This window comes from Nansenia antarctica (genome assembly GCF_963989245.1).
Source record: "Nansenia antarctica genome assembly, chromosome: 20".
Taxonomy (NCBI): Eukaryota; Metazoa; Chordata; class Actinopteri; order Argentiniformes; family Microstomatidae; genus Nansenia; species Nansenia antarctica.
The window spans coordinates 18,367,331-18,389,574 of NC_137693.1; the positions used below are offsets into that span (position 1 = coordinate 18,367,331).

The window sequence follows — 22,244 nt, forward strand, 5'->3', positions numbered from 1 at the left end:
CTCAATGCTGCTGAAGCGCTGACCTGAGGTTTCTTTATATAAACTCCAGCTTTCTTTGTTTTTATCAGATGAGGTGACAGATTTAATCCTCTTCTAGCACATATGTTTTGGGGACTATAACAGCTGAATGTGTCCAGATGAAAAGCTAAACGCTGAGTTGAACAGCAAATTTGTTTGCTAGATTGGGACTCAGATTGTTGTTTGTGGTCGGAGAAGTTTTATTGTCTGTTTTTTGCCCAACTAGTTCCAGCTTGTTTGAGGCAGTGTGGTGATGCTACAGGCCTCAGTGTGAGTTAGCGTGGAGGTAAGGTCGTTGGTGACGCTACAGGCCTCAGTGTGAGTTAGCGTGGAGGTACGGTCGTTGAGGAAAGCTACAGGCCTCAGTGTGAGTTAGCGTGGAGGTAAGGTCGTTGGTGACGCTACAGGCCTCAGTGTGAGTTAGCGTGGAGGTAAGGTCGTTGGTGACGCTACAGGCCTCAGTGTGAGTTAGCGTGGAGGTAAGGTCGTTGGTGACGCTACAGGCCTCAGTGTGAGTTAGCGTGGAGGTAAGGTCGTTGAGGAAAGCTACAGGCCTCAGTGTGAGTTAGCGTGGAGGTAAGGTCGTTGGTGACGCTACAGGCCTCAGTGTGAGTTAGCGTGGAGGTAAGGTCGTAGAGGAAAGCTACAGGCCTCAGTGTGAGTTAGCGTGGAGGTAAGGTCGTAGAGGAAAGCGTGTAGAGATGAAGGAGGAGATTGCTGCAGCAGTGTTCTTCTTAGTGCGCCTGGCTAAGAGGCACGGCCGTCTGAACAACGACCACAGAGACCGCTTCGCTGCTGCTCTGACCTCCGCTCTGTTTGAGAACTACAAGAACCACTGGTACCCACAGACCCCCAGCAAGGGCCAGGCCTACAGGTTAGCACACACACACACACACACACACGCATACCGACTGGGCCCAATTGTAATCTGATTTGTTACATTTTTGTCTTGTTGCTTTTCCATAACGCCCTCTCTTCCTCTCTCCTGTTTTCTGTGTAGGTGTTTGCGTATGAACCGTGTCCAGCTGAAGGATCCATTGTTGGAGCAGGTGTGTGTGAAGAGCACAGTGTGTTACGAAGATCTGGGGTTGCCACGGGAGCTGACTGTTTGGGTCGACCCAGGAGAGGTGTCCTGCAGGTGAGTCTAGAACAGACGTTGACATTTGAGTATTGAGCTGTGAAATGTGATCTTGGTCAAAAGCATAGAGATTATCTGGCCCTCAAACAAATTAATATCTGCAAGCTTGGATGGGCATGGTCTACTACAGGTTAGAACTAGTGGGTAGGGGACAGGTTGGTCTGAGTAGGTAGTAGCAATACCTGTTTCCTGCGTAGATATGGCGAGCGCAGTGCTCCGTTCTGCGTGTCGCTGCTGGAGGGCTGTCACCGTGGAGACCGGGAGTTCTCTCGCCGCATACATGACGCAGTGGAGCGTGCCGCTACAGACATCCAATCAGGAGAGTCCTCAGATGAAGAGGGTGGGGACATCAGCATGTGTAGCAGCAGCAGCAGCAGCCGATCAGCTCCCTGCCCTGCCCCGGCCCCTGCCCCGGTCTCCAACCTCGAGCCCAAGACCATCCCTACCATCAGCAACCCCAACAGTGTCTACCAGGTACCTGTACCTCCACCCTGACTCCTGTCCTAGACCCCAACTACAATTGCTACAATTGACTCCAGTGGGCAGATGAGTGCTCTAACCCTTTGTCCTTTCTCTCTGTCTCAGTTCAGTGAGTTCGCTGCTCCACCCACCCCCCAGACCTGGGCACCACCTTATCCCAAGAGGAAGGCTTTCCCTGGGGATGGCTATGCTCCACATGGCCCCCCTGGAGGTGGAGGCCAGTTCCCCCAGCACAGCTCGCAATTCGGCTCCCAGAAAGGGTTTAAACCTTACCGACCATACTTCTCTTTCACTGGGCCCCGTGTCGACAAGTACCACTGGGTCAGCAAGACCCGCTCCTAGAGAACAACTTCTGTAGAACCCAGCAGGGTACCTGGACAGTTTAAATTGAAGGTTAAAAGTATGACATTTATTTATGAAATGGTTATCGCAATGCTGATTTGAGCATTCATTTTAAAAGTTGACAGTATTTTAATAAACCCTTTTTATGTTGTCTTAAAATTGTAACGTGGAAAAGATGTCTGAATAAAATAAAAAACATTTTTTAAGAAACCGATTGTCTGACTTAGTTGGTTCAAGGGTTGTCTCTGTCCCAGTCCTGATAGATTGTAGAGTTCGAGTTGTTGTTGTGTTGGCAATATGGTTAGTGATTGCTGTATCACAATGTAACAATCAGTTAATCGACACTGCCTATACACCAACCCCCAATATTACGCCACGCCAAACATTGAGGGACACACACACACAAATTGACAGAACAGTAAACATCATGACCCACCTGTACTCCATTAGTTGCAGCAGTGTAGACATGCTGTCGCTTTGTGCCCTGTTTTAAGATGGAGAGAATGAGTCCATGTGGTCTTGATCTTTCTACTAGGGGGAGAAATCTGTATGATTCTACCTGCTGTACAGACCTGCTGGTCAGACCCGCTGCTGTCACTGTTGCAGAAGTTCTGACTGCTGTGTTGGTCAAACCCAGGTCTAGAACACTGGGGTTTCCACGGTGACTGTGTGTACAGACCTGTGCCCTGCATTGGGTCGTGCCCAGACTTGCCCTAAGGAAGCAAGCAGGTGCTGTCACCAAGGTGATGTTGTGGACTCTGGTTGCTCTCTGCAACAACCAAGAGTCAAAAATTAAATAAAGTTGGTTCTCTAAAAGTTACTATGTGGAATTTTGACCTATTGGGCTAAAGGGAGTCCTCTTAATTTAGAAAATACATAAATATTGTCAAGAAGCCTTACCCCTAAGCTGTGTAGACTGTGTGGTCTAATGAGATGACAACATAAATTAACATGTAATGAACTACACAGTCAACATTCAAGACGAAATATCAAATGTAAAGAATCAGTGACATTTGAGAAGCTACTCTGAAGCTGTATCTATATAGATATTTAAATAATATTTATTATTATTATTATCAAATTAAATTACCAATTATTTTAATAGGGAAGAACAACACAAAAGTTGAACAAAGCTCCTTATTAAAGTATTTAACTGGTCCAGATGACTTTTCAACTGGACTGTTGCCTAGTAACCTGAACACAAACTGGCTACTTTGTATCGTGTACATTTCTTTGTACATTTCCATGTATTGTGCAACCAGTGAAATATGACTCGGTTGACAGTCGCTTTGGTGGCATGTGTGAATGTGATTCAGAGTCAGACGAGTTGACATCAGACAGCACGCTGCTCCATCGTTTTCTGCTCTCGGTGGTCTGATGGTCTCTGATGGTCTCCAGTAACTTTTTAGCAGCTTTCAGACCTTTCATTCATTTAATAGAACACCTGTGCGGCGGAGTGATACATATAGTTAAAAGTCCCAGTGCTGTTATACTGTATATCGTAACTCATGCAATGCCTCTTGGTCGGAACTAACTGTTATAAATTGTCTATAATTTGTACCAAATTAACCTTTCCATTCAGCCACATTTGACAGTTTATGAACATTGATAATGCATTTTACCTGGTGGAGAGAGAATAAGGAGAGATAATGTTATCCTATTGTAATGTTGTAAATCAATGGATTTCAGTGTCAATGTCAATGTTGTTCATAATAACCATGTGTGGACCCAGACATTAAGTGATTCTCCATCAAATGCACATTCAAAAGCACGAGTCAGTTCAAATGTATTTATTTCATACTCATAATCATTCATAGTGCACGGTACAGGATGCATAATGGCCATTGTCATGATCATCATTGATGGTTTTGTTTTAGATCAGTGTCACACTGTTGAAATACAATTAGAATTGCATTAGTAATTAGAATTGAAATAACAATTAGAAATACAGGCCAATACAGCTACAATGTTTCAATATTGGGATCATCATTTCGTGAGTTTAGAATGATAAGGTTCTATCTCCGTTTAGGGCAGTTCAGAGATATTGAGCGTCAACGTTTTTACATTCCATTATGTTTTGTGAGATGGAACCTTTGTATTTTATTAATTACTAACTCAAAAATGTCAACATTTTAAAAATAACACCACACAGGCATTAATAAACACCTAATGGATCAGATTATGTAAAAAAAAAACTCAATTTTGACAAAAATGGAGATAGAACCTTATAATTCTAACGTCACGATTTTGCGGGGCTGTAGTTGGCCTTCATGGCAGGAAAGGGCAGGAAAGTGAAGAAAGAGCACAAGCTTAAGTAGCCAATAGGAGAGCGCTGCCGTTAAAGCGCCCGCTCTCTTTACCCAATCACGGCCGTTCTTATTACAGGGTGGCCAACATCCGGTCGTATAAAAGTTGCCACGAGTTAGCAGAACGCGGAGAGTATCCATCTTGAAAAGGGGCCGCCGGCTTTCAGTTTTTAAACAGTAAGCTTGGAGATATTCGCTCAATATTCCGTTCAAATCGGGTCGATTTACCGTGATTCAACGATTTGGTGTCATTTCGCGTGTAAACTGCCGTTAACTATTATCACCGTGATACGATAGAATCTGGTTCTGGGGCTTCTAGCGGTGAGCTAACGCGATTAGCTGTCTCCGAGGCAAGGCCGCGAGCTCAGCCTGTAGTATCAGCTAGCCTGGTAACATGTTATTGTTGTCTAGATGTTCTCAATGCAGTTGTTAGAACGTGTCAATGTACAGTAAATGTCATGTTTTGTTAATGTAACGTTGACTTATCGTTAAATACAGCTGCTCAGCTAACCTGAAACGGCGATAGTTGGGCTATTTTAGCTAGCTGGCTAGTTTAGCTTAGCGGAGAGACGCCGGTAGCCGCAGGGCCTAACTAACATATAAACCCTCACCTGCTTCTGAATTGAATGTTAATTTCTCTACCATAAGCAGTCTCCGAGAATTGGAATTGGAAAAAGTTTAAGGTAGAGAAATAAACATTACATTCACAGTTAACAGCTCTGGTGTGGACGCGCATGCCAATTGCAGCTACCCCAATATCCAGGGTTTAATGTGCAGGTTGGCGATGCAGGAAACTCGGTTTTGGTCTGCGATTTCCCTTCTCCTCCTAAACACTTCTTTCACCGTTTAGGTAGGCGATCATCATGGCCGATGCTGAGCAACAGATCATGGAACAGGAAACCTCCGAGAACGGCAACGAAGGAGGAGGCGAGGAGGAGCAGAACGGGGCAGCAGGAGTCCAACCAGAGGGAACCACAGACCCGCAGAAACCCGAAGTCTGTACGGGAGAGACGGAGGCCGAGGCTGGGGAGGCTGTGGAGGGAGAGGAGGCTGAGGCAAGGGGAGAGGGAGAGGGAGGCGAGGCTGGGGAAGGAGACATGGAGGCCCTGGCTGAGGGAGAGGGGGACGCCCAGAACGGGGCCGCGGAGGGCGGGCAGATCAACGCGAGCAAAGGCGAGGATGACGCGGGGTGAGTGTTAGTCGTGGTTGTCGTGAGCCATGTTTCTGTTTTACCGACGTTTTAAGAGAACCTTGCTGAATCCCTTTGGCGCCATGGAGCAGCCTGGGGGGGGAAGGGCAGGACAAACAATTATGGCTCTTGCAGAAACTGGCAGCATTTCAGTACTAGTCACACGCACATGCGATCAACTTGATTTTTTGCAATTGGGTGTTTTTTTGGGGGGGGTGCAGTTTCTCTAACAATGCATGTTCTTAAGTTAGTAAACAGTAAGTCTGACCCACCCTTGAACTTGAGTGATGTAATCGTCCAGACGTGCAGGGAAGTGGCCTGGTTTCATGCCCTTAAGGAAACTAACTCGTGTTCCATGTTTCTCTGCAGCAAAATGTTTGTCGGTGGACTCAGCTGGGACACGAGCAAAAAAGACCTTAAAGATTACTTCTCTAAGTTTGGAGAGGTGGCCGACTGCACCATCAAGATGGACTCCAACACGGGGCGGTCACGCGGCTTTGGGTTCATCTTGTTCAAAGAGGCTGTCAGTGTAGATAAGGTGAACGAAACACAACCCAACACTGCCCATACTCAGTTCCATTTCTGTGGGTCAGAGTATTGGCTAGACAAAAGCTAATAATAATGTGTACTTTATTGATCCCTAAGGGGAAATTCTCTTTTTGTTTCAACAATTGCCTTATTGCGGAGTCCTCTTGGAGACTAAACCATAGTTTGTTCTGACCCTGAAGGTTCTGGAACAGAAGGAGCACCGGCTAGATGGGCGTCAGATCGACCCTAAGAAGGCGATGGCCATGAAGAAGGAACCGGCTAAGAAGATCTTCGTTGGAGGTCTGAATCCTGAAGCCTCAGAGGAGACCATCAGAGAATACTTTGGGGCCTTTGGAGAGGTTTGTAAGATGTTGTACAAGTGGAGAAATGACTTAATAAAGGTTGGAATCAAATGCAATGGAATTGCAAAGTAGTGAAAAAGTGACGGTGAACCACAAAATGGGGTTATTTAGAAACCTCACATTCTGAAAGAACGTACACATCGTCTCTGAATGCTTCTGTGTTGTCTTGCTGTGTTTTAACCCTGTCTTTATCTTTCCCTCCAGATTGAATCCATTGAACTTCCCATCGATCCCAAGTTCAAAAAGAGGAGAGGTTTTATCTTCATTACATTCAAAGAAGAGTCGACTGTCAAAAAATGTCTTGAGAAAAAGTACCATAATGTTTGTGGATCCAAGGTAACAAACGGAAAAGAAGGCCTTGTATGTATATTTTTTATTACCTTTTTACATTTTCTTGATGGTGGGGAATGTTGGTGATGGGATGATCAGTACTGCATGCATGTCTGTTTGAAGCATATTATATTGAGTAAACTCCTTACTTACTTGGTGCATGCTAAAATAGTTCCCCTCAAATCCTTTAGGGTATGTTAAAGCAATGTATCCTTATAATATGAATGAGCCATGGCAACAGTAGCCCTTCCCTGGCATGCAGTAGTTTATTGTGCTACTGGCATTCTGCATTCTCTTTGACCCACTTGTATTTTTTCGTGGCAGAATTCAGGTCCAGGTTTCTGTACGTTGAATCATTCATTGCATTTTCATTTACTATGCAATGACAGTTTTCACGCAACTACACAAAGGATTTTGAAAGTGATAACTTGGAACCCATGACTTTGTATAAAATAGCGATGTGACTAAAATCTATATCTTGTCTGTAGTCCCGTTGCATGTTTATGTTAATCATTTTCTGTTCAGCCTGGGCTGTGACTAACCATGCCTCTTCTCTTGGTTGGTTCCAGTGTGAGATCAAGATCGCCCAGCCCAAGGAGGTGTACCAGCAGCAGCAGTTTGGGGGCCGGGGAGGCTACGGAGGAGGCCGGGGAGGCAGGGGACGTGGTGGTGAGTGATGCAACAGACTGGCTCAATCTCAAGTGTTGGCTCCATTCCTTTCATCCTTATTGGTCTCCCCCTCTAAATGCCTTTGTGGAGAAGATCTCTAAGGTTCCTCCCCCAATGTGTTTTGAGAAGGAGGAGAGGGGACACAAGAAATCGAGGGAGAGAACCCACTGTATCGACTAGGGGGGGTGGGGCAGCAGGTCTTCAACAGCAGTTTGTCTGGAGTCTATCGATACTCTTGGATTACTTTATTTTTTTACCCTCCTCTCTCAGGCCAAAGTCAGAACTGGAACCAGGGCTACAACAACTACTGGAGTCAAGGCTACGGTAGCCAGGGTTACGGCTACGGCGGCCAGCAAGGCTACGGCGGCTATGGCAACTATGACTACTCCTCCGGCTACTATGGCTACGGAGGTGGCTACGACTACAGTGAGTATACAGGCAGACAGACGGATGGACACTAGGCAGGCGCCTACCTGATTGTTTGACTTGTCTTTGCACAGAAGCACTCAGTCCTCTCTCTCTATTCCTGCAGACCAGGGAAATACAAGCTATGGGAAAACTCCAAGACGTGGAGGCCACCAGAGTAGCTACAAGCCATACTGATCACATGTAGTGCAGGTATGCATTTTAGTGCCTTTGTAATACTGTGGTGCCATATTAGCTGTTAGATTTGTGGCTGTTTTGCCAAAAACATTACCAGGCCACGATTAACAGTCTGGCTTAAAGGGGAAGGCCTATTTGTGGATTAGAATGAAATTACTCCACTCATCAACAATTGGAACTTTAACTGATTATAAATACATAGTGCTGTTTGAGAACAAGTAACTTGTTTAAGGGTACATTACCTCAAACTTACTTACCAGCACAGAATATATGCATCTAAGATGCACCCCTAAAACTACACTACTGGATCAATAAGGGTTGATGTTGCGGTGGACCATGTTGGAAAGTTAACCACTGGGTTTTCTAAAGAGTCTGAGATGGGAGACTATCTGCTTAAAGCTGCACTACGATCTTTAACCAATGTCTGGCGTTTCCCCTTAATGCTACGCTGCTATGATCAACCTAACCAGCAGTACTGGCTTCCTAACTCATCCCCTGTTTCTTGCATGTCTGTCCCTCCCCCCCTAGCTGTTCTGTGTGCTTGATGCTGGGTGGTGGGGTTGTGTTGCCACTAGTGAATGTGCAACAATGTCTCTTTCTCTCTCGTTCTCTCTTTTCTCAGGACTCAAGTAATTCAATGTTGAGGCCTCAGTGCAGCGGTAACAGAAGTATGCAGGACTTGACTCTTTCCTATGGGATGACAGACACAGACAGACAGACAGACTCGTGCTCCACTTGTACAGAACATCTTCAGAACTGGGGAAGCTAATGTCACTTTTCCACGTTTTTGTTTTATCTTTTTTTTTTTTTTTTTTGGTCCACATTTCCAGAGATGGAAGTGTTATTTTTACTGTACTTTTTGGTACCTTTTTTGAATCTAATGTATTGTATGGTTGTATTTTACATGTCTACTGGATTTACATGAGAATCGGAAGCTGTCAGGGCTTTTGAAATAAAACAATTTTGAGTAATTTTTTTCTGGTGTTTCCTAGATGACTTTCCTTTTCCGACAACAGGTTGCAACAAAGACTCGCAGCAATGAAATTGGGTGTGGGGTTGGGCTATGATGTAAAAGGGATTTGCCTAGCTAAATGTGATTTTCATTTAAAGATTTGTCTAGAAAATGTCAGCATCTTGGCTTGTAGACGAAAGCAACCAGTAGTTCTATTTTGATTTGTTTTAATTTGTGTTAAAGTGCCATTGATAGAAATTACAGTTACAGTTTAATGTCGGCTAAATATTGCAAGTGGGAGTTCCTGTTCCTGGAATCTCTCTTCATCGTGTCTTTGGCAAGTTGTTAGAAATAAACATTTTGGTTATAATATTTGCGTGCTTCTCTAATGATTATTTATGGTTACTGTTAAAAGCTAAAGTTATATAAATGGATACTACCTAGAAGGTTGATTTTTGCCAGGAATGAGTCCCTATCTAAACTTTTTAATTCTATCAGGGGCACACAAGTAGATTTTTTTTTGTTTTTTTTTTGCAATGTGTTCCTGATTTCAGTTTCTATTTCAACACCCGGTTACACTTAGACGTTATAGTTAGGCTAGTGTAGAGTTATTCAGTTTCTTTGTGTTTAGTCATTTCCCCTTTTAGATTCTTTTTACAATATTCAACTTGTTTTCTACCTGAAAACATTCTCACTATTTCTTAGCAGCAGTTTTAAGTGTTATGCAAGGAGGCCATGTGAAAGTGTTACTGGGCAGTTAATCATTCTGAGAGAAGATTCATGACCCGGCCTTGGATATGATCTACTTCGGCGTCGGTGTGTACTGATATATGACTTCTCCTTAGAGACTGTTCTTATGTTCAGGACATGTTGCCCACATGAACATCCTGCAGTGAGACATAAGATTTTATCAAACTCGCAGGATTTATAAGCTTGAAAAAACTGGATTAATTTTGCGGTGCAATGCATTTTCAGCAAATGGTAATTCCTAACCTGTGATGTGTCTCCTAAGTCTGGTTACATTGTTCAGGTTACTTGCTGCCTTACCTCTCAGCAGTGTCTAGGGTGGTGGTTATCATGTATGCCTCACACAGTTTGACTTTATATTGACCTATTCTTGCTGTGTTTTCAGACTGGGTTTGAATCCTCCCTCAAGACACCACTCAGAGCATGTTCTAAATCAGGTGTTCCATGTGACACTACGGGCCGGTTTCACAGACAAGGCTTAAGTCTAATCCTAGACTAAAAAACATCTTCAATGGGGATTTTACATTGAAAGTGTGATTTAGTCCAGGACTAGGCTTAAGCCTTGTCTCTGAAACCGGCCCTACATGTTCTAAATCAGGTGTTCCATGTGACACTACCTGCTGATGATTGAGAAAACATGCCATTTTATGTCACCATTGGTTTTATTTAATGTACTGCACCTTTACGCTGTATTTTACCATGGAAATTTACCATGGGAAGACTGCAGTGGATCTTTCGCACACCCAAATCTTATCAGACTGTTTAGGCAACACACAGCAAGCACTCTGCCTGGAGAGGATCAGACACCTTCCTTCAGGGCAGTACTTGACTTGAAAAGACAGGCCATCTCTTGATCTCGTTGATCTTGACCTAAACATCCTATCATTAAATCTCTTCTCTAAAGAACTTCAACCCTAAGTATACTGTTGATGTTAATGTAAGCATTATACTGTTTTAATACATACCCTGACACGTGTATGTATTCAACTCCACCCACATTTACATTTTAAATTGTTGGCATTTAGCAGACGCCTTATTCCAAAGCGACTTACAATCAATACATTTGACTAAGCAAGTGAATCATCAATCCACCAGTCGTAGCAGGAAGAGTAATCTAGCTCAGGCCCGGGGCCATTGATAGAAGGAAAAAACCTTTTTCTATCACCTTCTTCTAAACCTAGGTATTTTTAATTTTTTATATATATATATATATAGGGGGTCAATAGAAGTTTTTAGGGGACACAGAAGAGGGGAAAAGCGGGTGTCTTCAGGAGACACAGTGCTGGGGGGCAGTAGATGTCTCAGGAGGAGCAGTTAAGATGTAACCTGAAGAGATGGAGGTCTTCAGTCTACAACGGAAGATGGGTAGTGACTGCAGTTCTGACAGCCGTGGGAAGCTCATTCCACCAGCAGGGAGCCAGTGTTGTGAAGAGATGCGATCGGGCAGCGTGACTGCTGTGTTGGTGTAGAGGTGGTGGGGCCAGTCGGCCAGCAGAGGTGGAGGAGCGGAGTGAACAGACTGCAGTTTGGGGGGTGACCATTTCCTTCAGGTAGGCGGGGGCTGTCCCTTTAGCTGCCTGGTATTTACATTTACATTTACATTTTTGGCATTTAGCAGACGCCTTATTCCAAAGCGACTTACAATCAATACATTTGAATACCAAGCATGTGAATCAGCAATCCACCATTCCTTGCAGGAAGAGTAATCTAGCTCAGGCCCGGGGCCACTGATGGAAGGAAAAACCTTCTCCCTATTATCGCTTTCTACTAAAAACTTATTTTTTTTTACTGGAGAAACTGAGAAACAGTACAAGGGGGGCAATAGAAGTTCTTTGGGACACAGAAGAGGGGAAAGCGGGTGTCTTTAGGAGACGTAGTGGTGAGGGTCAGAAGATGTCTCAGGAGGAGCAGTTAAGATGTAAACTGAGGAGATGGAGGTCGTCAGTCTACGACGGAAGATGGGTAGTGACTCTGCCGTTCTGACAGCCGTGGGGAGCTCATTCCACCAGCGGGGACCCAGTGTTGTGAAGAGACGTGATCGGGCAGCCCGACTGCTGTGTAGAGGAGGTGGGGCCAGTCGGCCAGCCGAGGTGGAGGAGCGGAGTGAGCGGGCAGGGGTTTGGGGGGTGACCATTTCCTTCAGGTAGGCAGGGGCTGTCCCTTTAGCTGCCTGGTATGCAAGCACCAGGGTCTTGAATCTGATGCGAGCTGCTATCGGGAGCCAGTGCAGGGTGCGAAGGAGAGGGGTGACATGAGAGTATTTGGGGAGGTTGAATACCAGCCGGGCAGCAGCGTTCTGGATGAGCTGCAGAGGTCTAATGGCTGAAGCGGGGAGCCCAGCCAGGAGTACATTGCACCCTTGATTTATAAAAAAGCACAACTGCTAAACCATGTCCATAACAAATAAGGCAAGGTAGATGTATTTCTATAGCACATATTCATACTTTACATATAACATGAGATAAAATAACAGTAAGTGAAAAGTAAAATGAGCCATTATATAAAATTCATTCAAATGAAAAGCCAAACAAACAAAGACACAGTAACAATTTAAAATGTTCAGGTTTAAAAACAATAAATGACAAATCAATCAGTTAAAGCCTAGCCTACACCCAATTAAAAGTCGAACAGAACATAAAAGTCAAAATAAACAAAACTGTTTTGTAAAAGTAAACCTTGGTTGTATGTCTTTGAACCAAAACAAAAGTTGCATATTTAAAACAATTTGCACGACTGAATGAACTTAAGTTTATTATTATTATTGTAAATAATAATAAATAACCCCCCCCCCCCAAAACAAAAAAAATACAATATGTTGCAATACACAGGAAAACCTGGCCAGTTGTCACTTCCCCTTCTGCACCTCCACCTCTGCTTCTCAGTAGCATACGGCAGACTGTTGGGACTCAGTCCAGGTCATCTCTGTTACCATGCCCTGTGCCTGGTCCAGGTAAACCACTTAGGCAGGGCAGTAGATGTGTTATCCAGTGTGTTTATGAGGACTGTTGCTTCGGCAGCTGGTGACCCTAACCCTAACCTGCGCAGACGGCTGGACGGCTCTTTTCTCCCATGTTTATTGTGCAACACTGCCCCCCTCTGCCTCAACACCGCCCTCCTCTTTGTAATATATATATATAATATTGATATAAAAACACAATATAAAAACATGACAATGATAGTGATAGGTACAGTATGGCATGTACGGTAGTTTAGAGGTATATACAGTTATGAGCTGTACAGTTAAGGTAGCTTATGTACAGTATGTAATGTACAGATGTATAAAAGAGACTATATCAAAAGTGCAATGTGCAAAAATTCGGTATGTGCATCAGTAGTATTATAAACAGCAGTAGTACAAAGGGTAAAGAGTGTTAGTCATAGCAGGAAGAAGTTATCTATGCTCGGGCCAGAGACCATTGGCAATAATGCTAGAAGAAGGACGTTTAAAATATATATATTTGACTGTAGAGAAGCTGTACAGGGGTAGAGAGGATGAAGAGGTCTTAGGAGGGACAGTTAAGGTGTAGCCTGAAGAGATGGGTCTGTACAGAGGGGTAGAGAGGATGAAGAGGTCTTAGGAGGGACAGTTAAGGTGTAGCCTGAAGAGATGGGTCTGTACAGAGGGGTAGAGAGGATGAAGAGGTCTTAGGAGGGACAGTTAAGGTGTAGCCTGAAGAGATGGGTCTGTACAGAGGGGTAGAGGGGATGAAGAGGTCTTAGGAGGGACAGTTGATGTGTAGCCTGAAGAGACGGGTCTTCAGTCACCTCCCAGTAGTGGATAGAAAAAAGGAGTCCATATCAATATCTGTCTCCTGGTCAAAATAATAGAAGCAGACATTTGAACAATTTTAAAAGCATTCTTCATTAATGTTCAGTTTTCATTTTCATTTGTCTTGGTATTTATTAATTTGAGGATTTGCACGCACACACACACACACACCACACAGAGACACGCACACACACACACACACACATACACCACACAGAGACACGCACACACACACACACACACACACACACACACACACACACACACACACACACACATACACCACACAGAGACACGCACACACACAATGATACATGAAAGAAACAAACCTAGTTGTGCAGGAAGGGCTTTCCAGAAGCCCTAAAAACTCATAATGAGAAAATAAAATAGTATAATATTAATAATAAAATAGTATAATATTCATAATAAAATAGTATAATATTCATAATAAAATAGTATAATATTCATAATAAAATAGTATAATATTCATAATAAAATAGTATAATATTCATAATAAAATAGTATAATATTCATAATAAAATTCAAAATGTTTATGAGTCTAAAATGTTTGCTAGTCTAAAATGTGCATTGTGAGACAGAAGTTAAAAACGTGAATGCAAACAGAAACATTGAATTAAATGAAAATGAAAGACATCATTTGAAAAGTAATATTAAGACAGTTATTCCAAGAGATATTTCTTTATGTTCTTTTAAATTGGTAAATGCTTGTGGCGGTGGTCTTCAATTGGCTCAACTACCCTGCATGCTGGCTGGTTGGATTGGCTGGTGTCCCACACTCTGGCCCTCCTATAGGCTGGTCTGTCTGGACCCGCCCTCCTCTGCTCCTTCCTCCATTTCCAAAGCCTTGTTGTCATAGGAACCGCCTTCATCTTCCTCTCTGCAACACAGGGATAGGATTACTAGCAAAAAGAAGTTCCAGAAGAAACTTTGTGGGCTTGTTAAAAGTCTTATTTTCGTGAGTGGGAAAGGTTTAAAAGGTTTTAAACCCTACATTACCCCCCTAACACCCATATTATTACCACCCCCTAACACCCTACATTTACTTACAATGCCATTTTTATAATAGTTGATTCACTTTTCGCCAAGTGTTACTGAAGATTTGACTCAAATGTTTCAATGGCTTCTCAATGACAGAGTGAGTGGGGAGTGAGTGAGTACCCAGGTGGGGGGGGGGGGGGGTAGAGGTGGTCCAGGGGGGGTAGAGGTGGCCCAGTGGATAGTGAATTGGGCTGGTGAGCCGAAGGTCAGGACCGCAAATCCCACCTGGGAACACCACCACCACTAACTAGTTTTCCATTGAGTAAGGCACAACTTAGCCATAAGCTACTCCTGGGAGTAAACAATAGTAAGTAGTAGTACGATCAGTACCTCCATTCCTTCCTGTGTTCTCCTACTCACTCTGAGGCAACACGCACCTTGGGAAGGGCACACACACACACACACACACACACACACACACACACACACACACACACACACCTCCGATACGGCACTTATCTGTACAACCGTAAATGCGTGTGATGGACTTTACCATCCTTGCAGTGACCCTTGAACTCTTGCGCCACTCAACATTCCACGTCCCAGTTTTACTGTTCAGCACCCCCCCTCTGGGGTGGGGGGTATGAGTTGGTGTTGGGGTCATTTTGTTTGTATTGTATTTATTAATTATATGGTTTATTATAGTTCTGGTCGGAAGCACTTTGCGACATTGCCTTTGTCCTTTAAAAATACACTTGATTTGAGCCACTGAAGGTGGTTACAGTCTCATTGGACTATATGTGACACATTCTAATGCTTTGGTCCTCATATCGGCAACCAATCAAAATGCTCAAACTTTTCAACATTGTTGAGAATCACAACACAAACTCGTTAATCAAGGCAAAATACTGCAACGCAGTGGATTTAGTGAGTGATCCCCACTGCTACCCAGTTAACTATAACACTACTTTACATTGTTAGCAGGCTCACCAAACAAGCTGTGTTAGTTGACTAGGGATAAAGAAAAGTCAGATTGTTACATCGGATCCCGATATGAGGACCAAAGCATTAGAATCTCAGAAAAAGCATGTAATAGCTCAACATAGTTGGCACAATCAGAAGAGTTTGCACTCTCATCGTTATTACAAAATGCTAATTCCTGTTTGGCTCGGAAAGGGGTCGTATTAATAAGGTCCACTTTGCTTCTTTGCAACAGATGACGCTGGTCTGTGCTATTTCCTGATTGGCTTAAGAGAAATATCAGACGTTTCATAAAATCTGGACGTTCTGCTGAGATTCAAAGTCAAAAATCGCTGGTGATGCCTCACGATGCCTTGTAACTGCCTTGTACCTGCCTTGTACCTGCCTTGTAACTGCCTTGTAACTGCCTTGTAACTGCCTTGTACCTGCCGTTGCGACGCAGCGACTGGCGTTCCATTGCATCGTGTTGCATAGATGTGAACTGGGTAAGACTATATTAACTATTTTAAGACTTAAAACTATATTAAGATTACATTAAGACTATACTAAACTATATTAAGACTATTAACATTATTAAGACTATATTAACTATATTAAGACTATATTAACTATATAAACTATATTAATGCTTTATTAAGGCTATATTAAGACTACCGTATATGTGACGGCAGCTGGTGAAACCGGGAACAAGTCGGCAACCAATCAAATTGTTCTGAACGTTGAAACAGTCTGAACATTTGACTTGTTCCTGGTTTCACCAGCTGCTGTCACATAATTAAGGCTATATTAACAATAATAAGACTATATTAAGACTATATTAACTATATTAAGACTATTAACTATATTAAGGCTATATTAGGCAGGTAGTCATAATATTTTGGCTCATCAGTGGATGACCCCTGGATGACCCCAGGGCGACGGGAGGCCCTGTCCTCACCTGTCCTTCTTGAAGAAGAGCCTCTGGACAATGATGAAGATGAAGACGATGAAGAGGAATCCCACCACGGCGGCCAGGCCGACCAGCCAGGGCTGCAGGCTCCGTTCCGGGGAGGTGGAAGAGGAGCGTAGGCCTCCTACACCAGCAGGAAGAGACAGTTACACACCACCTCCTCACACAAGTCACTTATATGGCTCCATCGTGTTCAGTGTTAATTAGGGTTGGGTGGTTTCACGGTTAAACCGTGAACCAGGGTTTTTGAAAATAGCAACGATTTTTGTCAAAACCGTCATAAATGGCTATATATTAGTGGACGCTACTGTGAGACACTAATAATTCACCAGTGTGTGTGTGGTGGGAATTGGGCGAGGGCCTCAAGGCTGCATGCTGAGCCCCCTCCTCTACTCCCTCTTCACCCACGACTGCATATCGATGCACGGACGACACCACGGTGACCTGATAAGCAACATGAGGAGTCGGCCAGGGAGGGCGGCGTGGTGTGCTGAGAACAACCTGGCCCTCAACACCAGTAAGACCAAGGAGATCATTGTGAACTTAAGAAAAACTGGACGCTGTGAACACTCCCCCATCTACATCAACGGGATGGAGGTGGAGCATGTTCCCAGCTTTGAGTTTCTGGGGGTCCACATCTCTGAGGACCTCTCTTGGACCCTTAACATCTCTTCCTTGGTCAAAAAGGCGCAGCAGCGCCTATACTTCCTGAGGAGATGGAAGAAAGCCCAGCTGTCTCCCAGGATCCTGACCAACTTCTACCGCTGCACCATTGAGAGCATCCTCACCAACTGCATCACAGTGTGGTATGGTAACTGCAATGTGTCCGACTGGAAGGCCCTGCAACGGGTGGTGAAAACTGCTCAGCGCACAATTGGCATCAAACTCCCATCCGTCGAGTCCCTCCAGGCAACCCAGTGTCGATGGAGGGCGGCAAACATCATAAAGGACACCTCGCTCACCAACCAAGGACAATTTGACCCCCTATACCTTCTAAGACACTCAGGAAGTGCAGGATCCTCAGGCCCCGTACCAGCAGAGCTATCACTCTGATGAACAATCCCCCCCTCCACACACCCTGCTGAACTATTGCCCCCCCCCCCCCCCCCACACACACACACACTTGACTATGACTCTCAGTACCCCCCCCACCTTGGGATACTATGGCTATGACAATGAAAATGACAATATGAATGAACACTATGATGACAATGACAATACTTGATGGCTGCACATCCCTGGTTAAAGTGATTACTCTAACCTTTGCACTACTGATGTTTACAATACTACCTCTGCACATACTGTATATTGCATAGTTACCTATCACTACCATTCTTGTTTTATTTATGTTGTGCTCTTATATCACTATTTGCACTTTTGGTTGGATACTCTGAGATATCCCAGATACCCCAGACCCTTAGCCCAACCACATCCATCACATAATAACTATAATAACAATAGACAGTTCAGTGTTTCAGAGCGAGAACACAATGATTGTTACTCTTTTTCCATGAAGAGCACAATGAGTGGTGTATTATAAAAGATAGGATCAGATGTAGAGAGCACCAGAGTGTGTGTGTGTGTGTGTGTGTGTTTGTGTTTGTGTTTGTGTGTGTGTGTGTGTGTGTGTGAATGTACGTCAGGTGTGAGGATGCGTCAGGTGAAGTGGCCCCAACAGACCGGGACTGGAGCCAGGAACGCCAACCAACCTGTGGAAGCCTAACCCTAACCCCTGACCCCTGACGCACCGCGTACCCCGGAGAGTGGAGGAACCTAAGTGGCACTAAGACGGAGGGTGAGAGTCAGGTACTGGCGATACATTCATTGGTGTTAAAGGGTAACATATTTTATTGACCTTTATTCCCCTGTCAACCTTTGTTTCATGCTAATGAGTTCTGGGTTGCTCTCTAGCCCTAAGTATGCATATTCTCCCCAGTCGAGGCCCCGAGTTGCTACTGTGTGTGTGTGTGTGTGTGTGTGTGTGTGTTTGTGTGTGTGTGTGTGTGTGTTCACTTTAAAAGCTAGGCTGCAGGTTTTACCAACAAAGCTTAACCTCTCCATCTGGCTTCCTGGCGGTCATAGCCCACACTGCATACATCACACTGCATACATCACAGTCACCAGCAGATAACTGAAACCATGCCCCACATCTTGAATGGTTGTCATGCATATAAAGGGCTCTACATATGGAGGCATGATCGAATTGTGGATCTGATTTCAGAGGGTGTCATTTCCATATTCAGGCCTGCCGCAACGCTGTACAAGCACTCCAAGCCTAGCATGTTCAGTCTGTAAAGCCTAGCATGTTCGGTCTGTGTAGTGACGATTCAGAACTGTTCTCTAATATTTCATCAAACACCCCCGATCCTGTAATTGTCAATGAAAATCACAGAGAGGTGCTTATTCTAGAAGTTGGCTGCACCTTTGACCGTAAGAAATGTAATGTTTGAATGTAAGTTAGCCTAGAGGAAGCCTTTTCAACCAAGATATTGAAATACCAACAGTTGGAGCAGGCCATATCACAACTGGGTTACAGATGTCAACTTTTAGTTTTCATATTTGGCAGCCTGGGCCATGTTCATACGTTTGTTGTTAGAGGCCTTCAAATGTCTGGTCTACCTAAGAGAAGGGCCAAACAGTTAGCAAAGTACTGCTCAGTATCTGCTGTTATTGGTAGCCGCTCAATATGGAGAAGGCGGTGCTTCTTGTACCCATGACCTGGATACTGTCTGTTTTACAATATTGATACTGTATCTGTCAATCCACTGTAATCATCATTTAGTGTGAATAACATACTGTGTGTAGGCATAACTGGTTGAATAACATCCTGTGTGTAGCATAACTGGTTGAATAACATACTGTGTGTAGGCATAACTGGTTGTTGGCTCAGCACTACTGTAACTGACTGTTTTCATAATGTCAAAATGCACTGATAGTATTTATGTCCTTTAGATATTGTACATGTATGTGGACATAAATAAAGAATTGAAAATATGTGTGTGTGTGTGTGTGTGTGTGTGTGTGTGTGTGTGAGTGAGTGAGTGTGAGTGAGTGAGTGTGAGTGAGTGTGTGTGAGTGTGAGTGAGTGTGAGTGTGTGAGTGAGTGTGAGTGAGTGTGAGTGAGTGTGAGTGAATAGTCACTTACCAGAGTGAGCCAGACCGATGAAGAGAGCGAGCAACAGACTGGTTGAAAGAGACATCATGAATTCGTCTTCAACTTGCTTTAGTAGGGTGTCTGTGTGTCTGTGTGTGTGAGAGACGCTCTCTCTGGGCTGTGTGTGTGTGTGTGTGTTCTTTCTGGATCCTTTTTTCCCTAAAAGGTTAAAGTGCGAGATCCAGCGAGAAAGACCCAGAATGCACTTTGTCATCAACTGTTTATGAACCACACACACACACACACACACACACACACAGACACACACACACACACACACACACACACAGACACACAGACACACACACACACACAGACACACAGACACACACACACACACACACACACACAGCCGGACTGGGACAATCATTCCCAGTCAGGCCACAGGTCTGGGGCTCCCCCACCAGGAACATATTAGTGACACGGTAATTTCCTGCATTCTGGTAAATTTTAGTGCATGTGTTTGTTTTAGTGCATGTGTTTATTTTAGTGCATGTGTTTATTTTAGTGCATGTGTTTATTTTAGTGCATGTGTTTATTTTAGTGCATGTGTTTATTTTTGTGCATATGAGTCACAAACTAATGAGCCAACAACTGCTTAGTACAATGTACTGTTATGAACCTCAAATAAAACCAAAGGGACATTAAGGAGAGAGACGACACAAGGACTAACGTTACACCATTATTTATTCAATATTAATCTTAAAAACACGTGATGACGAGGTACTGAGAGGAGGGCACGCACGCACCTGGCTCCCGCTCCTATTCCATTTATTCCATTTACTTTGCTTTTTCTATATGAGACTGATATAATTTGCAATACTAAGTACTAGGCTAAATACCAAGTTAACTTATGAGCTCGAAAAATAAGAAATCCAAATCCCCTACCGAGCCGAAAAGAACGACAAGAGCAGAACTACGTCGTCAAGCTGTTATGTTATCACTAGCAAAAGAGTCAAGTGTGGCAGAACCCCAGAACAGACGGACACAAGAGGCAAACTAACAATAAAAGGATTTATTAAAATGATGGACAAAAAAGAATAAACCTACTCTAACTGGGGGGAATGTGTGGATGCCAGAGAACTGGATAATGTAAATGAGGTGTGAGTGGGACTGTACTCTGTGTCTGGGTGTGAGTGTCTAGCGTGCAAAAACTAGTGTGGTGGTGTAGATATGTAGATGAGTGAAGTGTTGAAATATGTACGTGTACTAACCAGTCCAGAGCAGAGAGGGGGAATAGTCGGCAGGCAGGCAGGGGGGGGGTTAGGCAGGAGGATTAGTCGGCAGGCAGGCAGGGGGTTAGGCAGGAGGAGTAGGCGGCAGGCAGGCAGGGGCATAGGCAGGAGGGGTGATCGTTAGGCAGGCAGGGACATAGGCAGGAGACGTAGTCGATAGGCAGGCAGGGGGTCTAGGCAGGGGGAGGCAGGTTCCTTTGGGGAGCGAGGATCAACAAAGAAAACAACTAAAGTTAGCAAAATAACAAACAAACACTCTGAAGTGAAACTACTTGAACGAGAATAGACAACAGGGAGAGCCAAACAACTAACCACATGGGTCAAAATAATCAAGCGTCGGAGGAAGGTTTCTGGGGCTCTTTATAGGGCTGCCTCCTCCTGAGTTGATAGCTGGACCTTCCACAGCAGGTTGTCTCCACTTGAGCCTGATGAGGCTCAACGAGCGCCAACGAGGCAGGAGGGGGCGGAGCCGAAGAGGGATTCACAACAGTACCCCCCCCCTTAGGGGAGGCACCTGACGACCGTCCTGGAGCGTCCGGGTGGGCCTGATAGAAATCCTCCAGGAGTGTGGGGTCGGCGAGGTAGGACGGGGGCACCCAGCTCCGGTCTTCGGGGCCGTAACCCACCCAGTCCACCAGATACTGGAACCCCCGTCCCCTACGGCGGACAGCCAGTAGGCGGTCAACCGTCCACACCTGGTCGCCATCCTTCAGGACCCGGGGAGGTGGGGGGGCTGGAACGGGGGGGGACAGGGGGCTAGTGGAAACAGGCTTGAGGAGGGACACGTGAAATACTGGGTGGACCTTGAGAGCAGGGGGAAGGTTTAATCGAACCGCTGCAGGGTTAATAATCCGGTCAATAGTGTAGGGCCCAACATAACGGGGATTTAGCTTATGGGAGGAGGTCTGGGCGGTCTGGAGGGGCAGGTCCCGGGCCAACAGCCAGACCTTCTGGCCGGGACGATAGGCCGGGGCTGGCACCCTCCGCCGGTCGGCACAGCGACGGGACCGCTCAGTGGCCCGCAGCAGAGCGGTCCGGGTGGTCCTCCAGATGCGCCGACACCGGCGGAGGTGGACCCTGGTGGACGGGACTGCCACCTCCAGCTCCTGTTGGGGAAAGAGAGGAGGTTGATAGCCCAAGGAGCATTCAAAAGGGGACATACCCGTGGCGGAGCTCTCCATGGTGTTAATGGCATACTCCACCCATGGTAGGTACTTGGCCCAGGAGGCGGGGTTGCTGGTGGTGACACAACGCAGGGCTGCCTCCAGGGCCTGGTTGGTCCGCTCGGCCTGTCCGTTGGACTGCGGATGGTATCCAGAGGTGAGGCTGACCGAGGCCCCAATTCCCTTACAGAAGGCCTGCCACACCTTGGAGATGAACTGGGGGCCCCGGTCGGACACAATGTTGTGGGGAATCCCGTGAAGCCTCACCACATGGAGCGTGAGGAGGTCAGCAGTCTCGGCCGCGGAGGGGAGCTTGGGAAGGGCGACAAA

At 45.1% G+C, this 22,244-nt stretch overlaps 2 protein-coding genes across 3 annotated transcripts; both read left to right on the forward strand.

The window, feature by feature from the left end:
- Positions 1 to 710: 710 nt before the first annotated feature.
- btg4 (B-cell translocation gene 4) lies at positions 711 to 1,978 on the forward strand (the record flags this gene model as incomplete). Its single annotated transcript, XM_080550161.1, has 4 exons — positions 711 to 892; positions 1,019 to 1,156; positions 1,354 to 1,630; positions 1,742 to 1,978. Exons 1-4 carry the CDS (start codon positions 720 to 722, stop codon positions 1,976 to 1,978), a joined length of 825 nt encoding a protein of 274 aa, XP_080406287.1. The 5' UTR covers positions 711 to 719.
- Positions 1,979 to 4,383: 2,405 nt separating this feature from the next.
- LOC308174299 (heterogeneous nuclear ribonucleoprotein A/B-like) lies at positions 4,384 to 9,287 on the forward strand. Of its 2 annotated transcripts, XM_080549377.1 has the most exons (9): positions 4,384 to 4,461; positions 5,135 to 5,473; positions 5,843 to 6,011; positions 6,202 to 6,360; positions 6,568 to 6,723; positions 7,263 to 7,362; positions 7,633 to 7,788; positions 7,895 to 7,980; positions 8,588 to 9,287. In XM_080549377.1, the coding sequence occupies exons 2-8, from the start codon at positions 5,148 to 5,150 to the stop codon at positions 7,963 to 7,965; spliced, it is 1,137 nt and encodes a 378-aa protein (XP_080405503.1). In that variant the 5' UTR covers positions 4,384 to 4,461; positions 5,135 to 5,147; the 3' UTR covers positions 7,966 to 7,980; positions 8,588 to 9,287. The 2 variants fall into 2 exon arrangements, with proteins under 2 accessions (XP_080405503.1, XP_080405504.1); XM_080549378.1 differs by lacking the exon at positions 7,895 to 7,980.
- Positions 9,288 to 22,244: the final 12,957 nt, after the last annotated feature.

What these genes read in the sequence shown, in the direction of transcription:
- LOC308174299 (XM_080549377.1), top strand. Translation starts at nt 5,148, where the DNA reads ATGGCCGATGCTGAGCAACAGATCATGGAACAGGAAACCTCCGAGAAC. An exon ending in AGGCTGTCAGTGTAGATAAG is followed by an intron (nt 6,012 to 6,201) that starts GTGAACGAAACA and finishes CTGACCCTGAAG; the next exon opens with GTTCTGGAACAGAAGGAGCA. An exon ending in GGGAGGCAGGGGACGTGGTG is followed by an intron (nt 7,363 to 7,632) that starts GTGAGTGATGCA and finishes CTCCTCTCTCAG; the next exon opens with GCCAAAGTCAGAACTGGAAC.